A 12,378-nucleotide genomic window follows, 5' to 3' on the forward strand; every position below is an offset into this window, starting at 1 on the left:
AAACATACTGTTCCCCGCCCCCACTAAAAACACACAAAAAGCAAGGAAGAAATTGGAAGCCGGGACACAGAACTGGTTTTCTGCTACAAGTATTTTATTGGGACAATATCTCAACCCTGGAACATCTGCCAAAAATCCAATTGTACCCCAAAATTAGGCTTGGAAAAAAGGCTTCTATATTGGTGCCAAATGAAGACTGCTTTCCAGCCTAGTTACTGCACTGGTGGGCGAGAGATCTTTGAGCAGAAAATGTCCCTCCTCAGCTGCAGTCTTCATTAAGTGCACACACAACCCAAAATGCTTTACCCCCAACAAGCCCCATAGCTTTGGGGGGGGGGGGAATGACAGAAGACAAGTGAAAGTCTGCATGTGTACACAGTATCCATGTTGTGCATTTCAGGTATAGCCCCACCCACTTTTGTTTTGACACCCCATCCAACATCAACATGCAATCCTCAAACAGAAAAAAATGTCCCTCACCCTTACTTTTAGTTTAGGGATGGGGAATTTGTGCTCCTCTAGAAGATGTTGGACCTCAACTCCCATCAGCCCCCATCTAGATGGCGAAAGGCCAGGGGATGATGGGAGTTGTAGTACAACAATATCCGGAGATCCAAAGGAACATGACAGTTGCAGCCTGTCCAGCAAACCTCTCAAGACTATGTGTGTTTTTAACAGAAATCTAGCCACATCAAAGTCCATGGGGTTAAAGAGCTTCAAGGCCAAATCCTTATGACTTTCCTGGTTTTGCTGCCATGGCCCTTGCCACTAACCCCAGAGTTCTGCCAGCAGGCAACAAAAGAGAGTGAAGAGACTGAGCTTTAAGACTGCAAAGGAAGATCTGAGCTCCCCAGTTCTGCTGCAGGCTCCACTTCTGCCATCTCTACATCTGGGCCAGCTGTTTCCCCCCCATTCTTCTTCTTCTTCTTCCGCTTGCCACTCTGGGCATTTTTATTTGGACCTGGAGAAAGGTCAACTGCAATAAGGAGAGAGAAAAAGAACTTTAAAAACAGTAGCTCAGTGGTACAGCAACTGCCATTAAAGCAATTTAAAAATGGGATAAAACACAAACCCCAGTTTCTAAAAGCTTTAATTTCTAAAAACAATATCCACAAACAATCAATTATCATACATGACCATAACACCTATCAAGGGAAGCCTCCTTGAACAAAACATGTCTTCAATGGGTACCCAAAAATCATGACATCAAGCACCCACTTGATTTCAATCAATCATTTATATCCAGAGGGCTGGAACTGCAACACTAAAAGCTAAGTGCACCTGTGAGAACAAGGTACTCCTCTGAGCAGTCCCCCATTTGAGCACAAAATTGTCTGCTCTCTGGAGCAACAAAAGTAATAATAATAATAATTATTATTATTATTATTATTATTATTATTATTATTATTATTATTATTATTATTATTATTTGTATCCTGCCCATCTGGCTGGGTCTCCCCGGCCACTCTGGGCGGCTTCCAACAAATATTAAAATACAATACAAAGTCACAGATTAAAAACTTCCCTAAACAGGGCTGCCTTCAGGTATTTTCTAAATGTCAGGTAGGGGTAGAAGAACCGTGACCTTCTAGTTAATACTGGACTGCCACTCCAATCACCCATGACTGTTGGCCATACTGGTTGGGGCTGATGAGGATTGGAGTCCCATTCCTATTTTACACCTCTGTCGGTGCCTTTCTTATGTAATCCCTGATTGACTGGGACATGTGTCAAGGACAGGGGTACAAAGTCTGTGGCACTCTGGACGTCGCTAGTCTCCAACTCCCATCACCCCGATGTTTTGGGCCATGATACCTAGAACTGATGGGAGTTGAGGAGCAATGAGATCCCTGTTAAAAGGAGGCTTCATATATTCATAACTAATCAGGCTGTAGCAGAGAACCAATTTTACACATCCCACAAAACCAAATACTAAAGCTTTTCTTTGACAGCACCACTTCAGACTCTAAGTGGGGCTCCCATTCCGCCTTACCCTCACACCCTGGGAACAAAATATAATAATTCCTGCAGAAAACCAGCATGCCCAGAAAGTAGATTCAGCTTAATCTTTTTCTACTATGTAGGGACAGGGTCATCCAAATATGCAAACACCCCCTCCAGAACCTAAAGTGGCAAAATCCAAGAAAATTCCCACCCATTCCATCTGCTGAATGCATAAAATGGTCCATAGCCCCTAAGCATTTCAGTATTTAAAATACTGATTTAAGGCTTCCCTGCTTAAGCGACCAGGGTAGGAGGTGGGGGAGAACTGATGAACTGGCCCTAAAAAATGCTTACCCTGCATTTCTGTCTTCTCCTTTGTGGAATGGCGGATTTGCTTCAGCAGTTTCCTTTTCTTTTTCCCAGAGAGGGTAATGTTCGCTCGGGAGCTAGAACTGGAGAGGGAAATGGCAGGGAGGTGGTGATGCAAAAAGAGGAGAAGTTTGGGTTTTTAAACCACGCATTGCTGGATTGCAAGGTACTTTAAAATGCATGGCACGGATGTGACCCCCAGCCAAATCCACTTTTATTGCAAGTATGACAGAAAAAAGCCAAGCAATCCATCTTACACTCTCCCCACTTCTCTAGATTATAGTCCCCATGGCCATCTCAAGGCTGGGAGCAGTACTGGGCACTGCCCTCCTGCAAATTATCCTAATGACCACACTCTGATTTCTTCTTTGGTTTCTCAGTGAGTGAACTCTCCCAGAGCTTCCAAGGCTAAGCATAACTCACCTACGTTTCTTTAGGTGATGAATGGTGATCAGCCCCTCATCCACTACAGCACCTACAATCCGGTGCTTCTTTCTCTTCTGCTTGCTAAGGACGCGGCGCCTTTTGAAAAGGTTTTTCTGTAGCTCCTAAAATAGAGAGAAGCCACTTTGAGACACACAAGTCACCATCTCAACAACATCCTAGTAGCCACCCTCCAAGAATTTGCCTGATCTTTAGTTGGCGGTCCCATTTTAGGTGTATGCTGTTTCAGTTTTGAACTAAATAAAATAAAAAATTCCTTCCAGTAGCACCTTAGAGACCAACTAAGTTTGTTCTTGGTATGTATCTGAAGAAGTATGCATGCACACGAAAGCTCATACCAAGAACAAACTTAGCTGGTATCTAAGGTGCTACTGGAAGGAATTTTTTATTTTATTTTGTTTTGACTATGGCAGACCAACACGGCTACCTACCTGTAACCAGTTTGAACTGTTTTTAATGTATTTAGTCCTACAAGCAGGGTGTTGTTGTTTTTCTTACCAGAGAAGCATTCAAGAATAGCACATCCACACCAACCTATGACCACAGTTCAATGCTGGATCCACACATGGCAGCAGAACAAAAGGGGAGAATCCCAGTGCAGTATAAAAGATTATAGTACGATACTTGAGATTGACGATTGAGGGTATTTTTAAAAGCTCAGCTTCAACAACCAACAACCATCCTCACAAGTAAAAAGCTAGCACATAAGGAAGAAGGGTGGCCTTCAGTTTATCTTCCCTGTGCATTAGTTTTCAAAAGATAGGAAATCTAAACTAGGCAAGCTTTCAAAAAAGACATCACCCACCAAATGAAGCTCAGTCTACCACCTTACGACTCTTCCCATTTCATATGCTGCTTTTTTAGAGGGGGGGCCTGGAAGACCAGGGTTCAAACCCCTATTCAGCCATGAAACTCACTGGGTGGCCTGGGGCCAGTCAGTCTCTCAGCCTAATCTACCTCACAGGGTGGTTGTGAGGAAGGGAATCACGTATAGCACCTTAAGCTCCTTGGAGTTATTTTTTCTAAAAGAATGCAAATGTGATAAACAAACAAACAAGAGATAGGGAAGCCTGTGGCCCTCCAAACCCCTGCTGAACTATAACTCCCATAATCGCCAATCGCTAGCCATACTAGCTGGTGCTGATTGGAGGTGGCGTCCAACAACATCGGAGAGGCCGCGGGCTCTCCATCCCTCCTCTAGACTAATGCTAGACATTATTAGCCCCATTGGGGAAAAAACATGAAAAATAAGAGCCATGGGGGAAAAAAAAAGCCCGGAACAAGATGCGGGAGGGGAGAGAAAAGCTCAATTACCGTCCGCGGCCGGTTGATTTTTCCAGTGGCTCCCATGCTTCACCCACGTGACACCCTTCTCGCCTACTTCCTTATACCTTGTAGTTTAACTTCCGGGTAAGAGACGCATAGCGAGAACCTCCGCTATGGCTGGAAGAACCGCCCCCTACCCAAGGCCACGCCCCTGATTCATCGAAACAGCCAATGAAAGGGCAGGAGTTGTGGATCGGCTCCTCACTATTCCCGCCCCCTACTGTACTTCTCTTTTTAAGAAATGGCCACGAGGTGGCGCCTAAGAGCTCCAGGCTGAAATATAAATTGAGGAGGCGGAGGATTCCTCTTTCTTTTCTGCAAGCGAGGTGAGTAGCAAAGAGGGAGGGAGGCTGCTTGGGTTTCGTTGGCCTACAGAGGCTGGGGATCAAACGGGACCCGCAGGGGCATTTCGGTCGGCTTTGTGCAGGTGGCCTGATCCTATTTGCCTTGTGGGCTGGGGGAGCCTAAATAGGGTAGATGCAGGGGAGCCACGTGGCGGCTGTGCGCCTTAACGCGCCTCCATGTTTTCCATCCTCGCTTCCCCCGCGCTGCCTCTCGTGTCTCCTGCCTGCTCCTCGGCTCGTCCTGCGCTCCATAGCAGGGATCATAAGCCCCGCCGGAATTCAGGCATCGAGCCTTTCTGTCTCCTCCTCCGGGGTAAACGAGCACCGGGGAAAGTTGTTTAATGAGCAGGTCCGGTGTCCGCCCGTGGATCTCTCTATATACGTGTATATATAATTTTTATTAGTTTTTCCATTTAGTGATATACAGTCATAACATTATTATCCACTTCATCTTTCTGGCTCTTTAGAGCCCATCGATTTCCTTCCCTCCTGCCTCATGGCTTTCAAAATCATTGCATTTTATACATTTTTTCCAATTCTAATTTCACTCATTACGAAAAGACATTAAAGTTTAACTTAAAATAAAAAGGGAGAAGGGTTCTTATTACAAGTCTTAAATCAACCCTGCTAGTGATGTTAATTGCTGACAGTAATTGTGACAGGATTGTGCGTTGTGTTGTGGTACTGAAAACAAATTCCTTTGCTGGGATAATCACTCAAGAGGTGCCCTGTTGTTATAAAAATTCTGTAACTGGGTCCATCTCCAAAAGGGGAGTCCATAACCCTGGGAAGAGCACTATAATTTTAAGAGCCCCTTCCCGACAACACAGCGCAAAGACAAATACAGAGTCTCCCAAAGCAAGGCCTTGTTTATTAGAAACTGTTGCAGCAGGGTGTTTCGCAAGCAAAAGACCTAGAACAATGGAGCGCAAGCTCCTATATAGACTTTTGAAATTGCTCCCCCTCCAGCTCGAGACCACCCCTCCATACAACATACATACGTCACAGATAGATCAGAACTACATCACAAATTGGGAGGGTCTGGTAGCAGTGATCTGAGCATCCTGGACCCTGCCCTCCACCAAACCCATCAATTGGAAACAAAGGAGATATTTACATTTCCCTGCTTCCCAGCAAAGTTAATCACACCCTTTGTCTGGGACTGGTATCAGGATGCCAAGGATTTTCACTTTAATTCCTGAGATAATGGGAAGGTTCCGCCAACCCCTCCTTCCTTGCAGAGAAGCAGTTTATCAGTTTGGAAGTGAAAATTAAAGACCCCAAATTCCTACAACACTGTTCCTTAGCTATGTGTATGTTCCCCCCTCCACTTGCTAAGCTGCTATTTTGAGCTTGAAGGAAGGCAGTGTCAAGAAGAAAACGAAGCAGATTCTCTGATAACAAAGTCATAACAACACATGAAAATGAAATGACTTGTATCAGATAATAAAATAATATTCAGTCTATTAGAATATAATGGTACACAATACAATTAACTCTCAAAGCAAAAGCGAATAACAATTAAACAGAAATTCACTCTTAGCCATTACATTAAATAATTCCTAAACTGTTATCAATAAAGATAACTGCAGGTCACAATATATTGAGGGTGTGGGAAGCAAGGCTCTTTCCTCATTGCACTTCCTCACTGAGGAAGCTGACTTCTGAATTATTTTGTAGTATTTCTGTAGGTTTTCTTTTGATCAGAATCTTTCTTGGAACTTGAAACCATTGGTTGGGGTCCTACCACCCTTTGGAGCAGCAGAAAACAAGCTCCGTGTGACATCCCTTTAGATTAGGCATGTCCAAAATCTGTTTCGGGGGCTGTTATCCAGGTTCCTCTTACCCAGTTTTTCACCTTTATTTTATTTTAAAGAATAAAGACAAATCAGTTTTCATTTCAGAGAGGTTCCTCACAATAAAATAGAATTAACACTAGCTACTATACTGTCACACAGCAGCCAGCAATATTGCGGTTCTGAACAATAAGACTCAAAATTCATTTTCCATCCTCTATGCAAAGTTAGGAAAGTTTTCATGTGCCTCTTTAAAGCACAGAGGGATTCAACTTCCAGCAGCCTATTGAGCCTAATGTTCTTGTCTTTAAATGTGATTGTTTTCACTCCTAGAAGCTTTAAGGAAAGTTAAGACTATTTTGTTAAAATAAAGAACGACTAGGCTGCTGTCTTATTACAATGAAGCTAAGATCATTCCTATTTTTTTACAGGGCTTTCAACATAAGCTGCAGAATGTGCTTCATTTGCCGTAAATGCCACATGGACAATTACATGTCCCTCTATTAGGTGCTCTTGGGAATGTTAATGGTCATATATAGTAGCACCGTATTCAGTAACTTACTTCACAACTTTTTTTTTGTAGGTGTTGCGCTTCTACGTGTCAAAATGCCAAAAAGAAAGTGTAAATTTTCTGCCAAGCTGCAGAAGAAGTATACATGTTTTAGAAGAGGTAGAGACGATTTCGAAGGTGAATGCATGATATGTAAACCAGGTACGTTTGTTTCTGTGGCATGTAAAGGAGGACTCAACCTGCAATCACACGTGGATTCCGAAAAACACAAAAGAGCAATTCAGGGAGAAGCTTCTTTCTTAACTGACTTTTTCGCAAAACCGGGTTTCAATTTGGAAGATGAAGTAACCGCAGCAGAGGGAACTTTCGCTTTTCACACTGTTAAGCACCGCAACAATTATGACATGATGGTGTGCACATCAGGCGCACTGAGGACTACGTTCCCAGATTACGATATTGCAAGGATATTTTCAAGTGCAAAAACCAAGACGGAGGCCATTGTAAATTCTGTCTTGGCACCCGATTGTTTAGAAAGTGTTTTGAAAAGCATTGAAGAAAATGAAATAGGTTTTTGCGGAGTTTCTACTGACGGGAGTGACCATGGTTCGGTAAAGGTGTTTCCGATAGTTATTCAGTATTTTGACTGGAAAAGTGGTGGTTTGCAGTCCAAAATAATTGAAATGCAAAGCCAACCCAATGAGAATGCAGATACAATCTCATCCTACGTGAAGGAAACTCTTGATAGTAAAGGACTGTTAAAGAAATGCATAGCGTTCACAGGCGGCAACTGCAACACAATGGTTGGAGGGTTGCCACGGGATTCAGAAGGAAGAAATGTGTTTGCAAAGTTGAAGAATGAGCTAGATAACAAAACTTTAATTGGTATGGGATGTCCAGCACACATTTTGAATAACTGTGTACAGCAGGCAGCAGAAACGTTAGATGTCGATGTTGAGGGCATCATTTTCAGGATATACCAGTACTTTCATATCTATAGAGTCCGAACAGAGCAGTTAAAGGAGTACTGTGAATTTGCGGACATTGAATACGAAAAGCTGCTATCGCATAGCAAGACAAGGTGGTTGTCGTTATTTCCAAGCATCACTAGACTCATTCACGCGTTTCCAGCTGTGAAGGCATTTTTCCTCTCGCAGAATAAACCACCAACAGTGTTAAAAAACTTTTTTGAGCACGAGTTCAGTGAGGTTTATTTATTGCACTTGCAGTCTCTCACGAGTATCTTTCACTCAAATATTTTAGAGCTCGAAAGGGACAATAATTCAGTTGTAGAAGTTCTGAAAGTTCTGCTTTGTGTTCATAACATGCTTAGTGAACGTAAGAGCAACAACTTTATGTGCCTCAAAGTTAAGAGCCTCCTAGCAGAAAAGCGTAAGGAGGGTCTTAGTGCCGAGTGTGACAAATTCTGTGCAGAAGTAAATAGCTTATATGACAGGTGCATAGAATATCTGGAAAAATGGATGGAGCCCATGAAGGAGTTTTCATGCTTCATGTGGATGTCTCTTAGTGAGTCACTAGAGTGGGACAAGGTAGAATCTTCCATAAAATTTCTCCTGGACAGGCATGTGTCCATAGATAATGGGAAGTGCTTTGATCAATTCTTCAACCTCAGGAAGTTTGTAAATCGATACAAAGGTGATGATGAGTTCATTAATCTACAAGCGCATCAGAAGTGGACCAAATACTTTGAGACTTGCGAAAACATGTGCCAGTCAGAACTTCTGAAGATTGCACAGGTTTTTTTTGCTATTGCACCACATAATGCGAATGTGGAACGCATCTTCTCTCTGATGCAAAGTCAGTGGAGCAAAGAAAGAGGCAACTTACCCTTTGAATCACTGCGAAGTATATTGCTAGTACAATATAATTATAAGCACTTTACTTGCGAGGAATTTCATGCCTATCTCTTAAGCAATAAGCAGTTGTTGAACAAGATCAGAGCTACAGAGAAATACGCTTAGGCCAGACAGTGTCAGAAAGAGGAACAAAGTGCATCTGAAAGTGACGGAAAGGTATTGGTTTGTATTTGTACCGATACACGAGTTTAAATTGTGTTGCTATTATTTTGTTGTTGAAAGTTAAGAGCATTGCAACTAGCAATATATCACAGCTTCTCTAGCCTAGGGGTATTTAAAATTAGAGCTGTCATAGTGATCCGTAGCTAAAAGTAGCAGTCTGCAAATGTGACCCCGTTTTTTGTTTTTCAAAATGACAACCCTACTTTATTAATACTTCACGTTACGAGAACACTGCTTTCAAGCATTTCACATGGTGCATCTAGCTATAAAGAAAGATACGGGGAACCTCTGGCCCTCCAGATCTTGCTGAACTTCCAACTCCCATCAGCACCAGCAAGCGTCACTAGGGATTATGGGAGTTGTAGATCAGCAAGACCTGGAGAGTCGCCTGTTGTTTCTACTTTTCGTTAGGACTGCATCTCCCATCAGGCCAATATTATAGTGATAGGAGTTGCGAAGCTGCATTGGCTACTCTTGATCTCTTCCTATGGCTTATAAAGAGGGGTTTTTGCTTATTGGTGTGTGTGCTTGATTGTGTAACTGCTACAAAGGTGGGGGAGGGGTTCACCTCAGCCCAGCTCCTCCTTTTCTTGGCAGGCCCGGGTCTCCCAGTGCCCGGCTCTGTAATGTCCGGAGGTACAGGAATGCCCACCCAGTGTTCTGTCTTCGGTGCCAGCGGCTTTGCCATCTGCTGGTTCTATCCTCAAGCACTGGGACAAAAGGCGTGTTGGATCAAGTACAAGCTCTATACCTGTCACGGCTCTACCACAGCCATCTCCAACAGGGTGCCCATTCAGATGAGGGATGACTACAACCCCTTCTCAGACCTGGCCTTTGGCTATCCTGGTTAGAGCCAGTGGAAATATGGGGTGGGGGGCACTCAGAATTGATTGAGGCCAGTTGTAACAGCTAGCAGAGGTCAGCAAGCTTTTTCAGCAGGGGGCCGGTCCACTGTCCCTCAAACCTTGTGGGGGGCCAGACTATATTGGGGGAGGGTGAACAAATTCCTATGCCCCACAAATAACCCAGAGATGCATTTTAAATAAAAAGACACATTGTACTCCTGTAAAAACAAGTTGGGGCCGGATTTAGAGGCATTGGGGCAGATTCTGGCCCCCAAGCCTTAGCCTTCCTATGAGCTAGACCCTGTAGAGACGGGGGGGGCGTTTTGTGGGAGGGGGGAGAGAAACCCTTAAGCATAATTTCTCCTTTTTCTCCACAGGGCTTTTAAAAACTTCTGCAGAGATCTGGAACTGAAGGCGCAAGACTATTCAAGCTGCTAAAGGCTACTGTAGAAGAGGGCAATGGTGCCCAAGGGTCTTAAAGTCTGGGCCCCAGAATCTGGAGAGGAGGTTCTGCAGGCCAGGTGCCAGCACGCAGCCCAACTGGGCACTGACTATAGGCCCCAGGAATTAGAAGAGTCCCTAGTTCCCTAATTGGCTTGACCTACCATGCCATTTCTCAGAGCCTGGAAGTGGCAGAGAGGGAAGAGGGGCGTGGCGAGGCTGCTGCCACAAAGAGAAAGGTGCAGGCTTGGGGGGGGGTGTCCAGTTGCAGGGAGGGTGGATATTGGCAGTAGGGGCAGCAGCTAGTCTGCTGAGCACCCCTGGGAATAAGGGTCCAAATGATGCTGGATATAAATACAATTGTGTAGCTGGCTTTATCCTGGCATAGGTTTTACACAGCAGCCAAAATCTAATTCAAGCGTTAATCTTGAACTCCTTGATTTTTCGTGCATGAAACTGGGCTTTTATGGGATGCTGCCACTAGCCTTTGAGCTAGCGCTGTATATTATAGGATACCATCTTAAGAGTGGCTTGCCTGGCACCCTCACTGTATTCTTCAGTGGCAGGTATGGCCACCTTAAAAGTTCACCCAGGACTTGTAATTGTGCTAAATCCAACTTGTACATCATTTTAGGCTGTCTCTGTTGTAAACGTTTCTCTCTTAATTTTTTTGCTATCTTACATTGTTGTCTTCCATGAAATATCTGCTGATGGGCATGTGTGTGTGTTACATAAGTTTATAATAAATGTGGCTGAAAACTACCCTCTGGACTCTCAATATGGCACTATAAACGGGGTGGGACTCGAGGGCAATTTCCCTTCTGCAACTTTCCAGGGGCCACAAACCATTGGTGGGGCAGGGCCACAGGCAAAAGTGGTTGGAGCAATTGGTATAAATGTTAAGTTTGTACGGTAGGTCAGTTTCTATGCACACTCCTCTTAGCTCCAGGCAAGTAAGAGGCATTATCAGCCTTCAAGGACATGTTCTAGGTCACATGGAAAACTATTGGGTGGGGGGGAGTGGTGCCCAGTGATTGGAGGGGCACCACAATGATCAAGTGTTTCCCAACCTTTGGGGTCCAACTTTTTTTGGACTACAGTTCCAATCATCCCTGACCACTGGTGTTGCTAGCTAGGAGACCCAAGGTTGGGAAACTGCTCTAGAACATGTGGACAGCCAATGCAGCTGAATGCTGTAGGTGGTGAAGAAAAAGCTGCTGTACTCCCCTCTCTCGTTTGGGCCTCGGAAATCTCTTGGAGGTGTTTGGACAGTGTTCTCGAAGCTACCAACATGAGTCTGACCAAACTGCGGGAGGCAGTGGAACACAGAGTGCCTGGCGTGCTCTGGTCCATGGGGTCACAAAGAGTTGGAAATGACTAAACAACACCACCACAGTATTGTGATTTTTGGCAGACACAACTCTTAACGCTGATGGTGTTTTATCAGCAGGCTCTAGAACTAACTCGCTTGTTTAGATAACTTTTGGGTCATATGGAGGCAGTGAAGTCAAAGCACAGAAAACCATAGGGGCATTGATACGAAGTTTTGTCAACAATAAGGGAGAGGGCAGCTGATTAAACCTCCTTCCCTGAAGATATTTGGTGGTAAAGCGCTTACCCAAATGCTCTGGTGTTGAAAACTCTGGTTCTGATTCCAACTCCATTAAAGTTTTGGAAACAAGTTCAACCCATCCACCCCCCAGCAATACTCTACTATCAAAAGTATCAGCAGCTCTTACTCATACAGAATACAGATGGCTAACAATTAAGGCAAGAGTGGACTGAGCTCAGCTAAAATATATATTTATTTGCTACTATGCCTACTGAGTGTTTTCTTGCACTGTACTATATGGAATTGGACGGTAACAAGTTTGAAAGCCACTTGTCAATATATTTTAGACTCGTATTATTTGACCTTGAATAAGTGTCAGCTAAGGGAGTGGCTCTTCTGGATAGAGTCCAGAAGGGATGTACAACGGGTGCCACTGGGTTAAACCACAGAGCCTAGGGCTTGCTGATTAGAAGGTTGGCTCGAATCCCCATGATGGGTTGAGCTCCCATTGCTTGGTCCCAGCTCCTGCCCACCTAGCAGTTCGAAAGCACGTCAAAGTGCAAGTAGATAAATAGGTACTGCTCTGGTTCGCCAGAAGCGGCTTTGTCATGCTGGCCACATGACCCGGAAGCTGTACACCGGCTCCCTCGGCCAGTAACGCGAGATGAGCACCGCAACACCAGAGTCGTCCGTTACTGGACCTAATGGTCAGGGGTCCCTTTACCTAAGGGAGTGGCTCTTCTGGATACAGTCCAGAAGGGATGTACAAC

At 44.4% G+C, this 12,378-nt stretch overlaps 1 protein-coding gene and 1 non-coding gene across 2 annotated transcripts; one reads left to right on the forward strand and one right to left on the reverse strand.

Moving 5' to 3' along the window:
* Positions 1–588: 588 nt before the first annotated feature.
* On the reverse strand, positions 589–4,148 carry C17H11orf98 (chromosome 17 C11orf98 homolog). The gene is made up of 4 exons (XM_033136283.1): positions 4,072–4,148; positions 2,737–2,861; positions 2,299–2,396; positions 589–976 (listed from the first exon to the last, which is right to left on the reverse strand). The coding sequence occupies exons 1-4, from the start codon at positions 4,105–4,107 to the stop codon at positions 822–824; spliced, it is 414 nt and encodes a 137-aa protein (XP_032992174.1). The 5' UTR covers positions 4,108–4,148; the 3' UTR covers positions 589–821.
* A 5,202-nt stretch (positions 4,149–9,350) lies between these two features.
* On the forward strand, positions 9,351–9,491 carry LOC117039352. The gene has a single exon (XR_004425768.1). It is a non-coding gene; the product is annotated as a small nucleolar RNA SNORA57 (small nucleolar RNA).
* The last annotated feature ends 2,887 nt before the right edge of the window (positions 9,492–12,378 follow it).

The sequence above is a fragment of the Lacerta agilis genome, chromosome 17 (genome assembly GCF_009819535.1).
Source record: "Lacerta agilis isolate rLacAgi1 chromosome 17, rLacAgi1.pri, whole genome shotgun sequence".
Taxonomy (NCBI): domain Eukaryota; kingdom Metazoa; phylum Chordata; class Lepidosauria; order Squamata; family Lacertidae; genus Lacerta; species Lacerta agilis.

What these genes read in the sequence shown, in the direction of transcription:
- C17H11orf98 (XM_033136283.1), bottom strand. Translation starts at nt 4,107, where the DNA reads ATGGGAGCCACTGGAAAAATCAACCGGCCGCGGACG. An exon ending in CATCACCTAAAGAAACGTAG is followed by an intron (nt 2,397 to 2,736) that starts GTGAGTTATGCT and finishes TTCCCTCTCCAG; the next exon opens with TTCTAGCTCCCGAGCGAACA. An exon ending in GGAGAAGACAGAAATGCAGG is followed by an intron (nt 977 to 2,298) that starts GTAAGCATTTTT and finishes TCCTTATTGCAG; the next exon opens with TTGACCTTTCTCCAGGTCCA.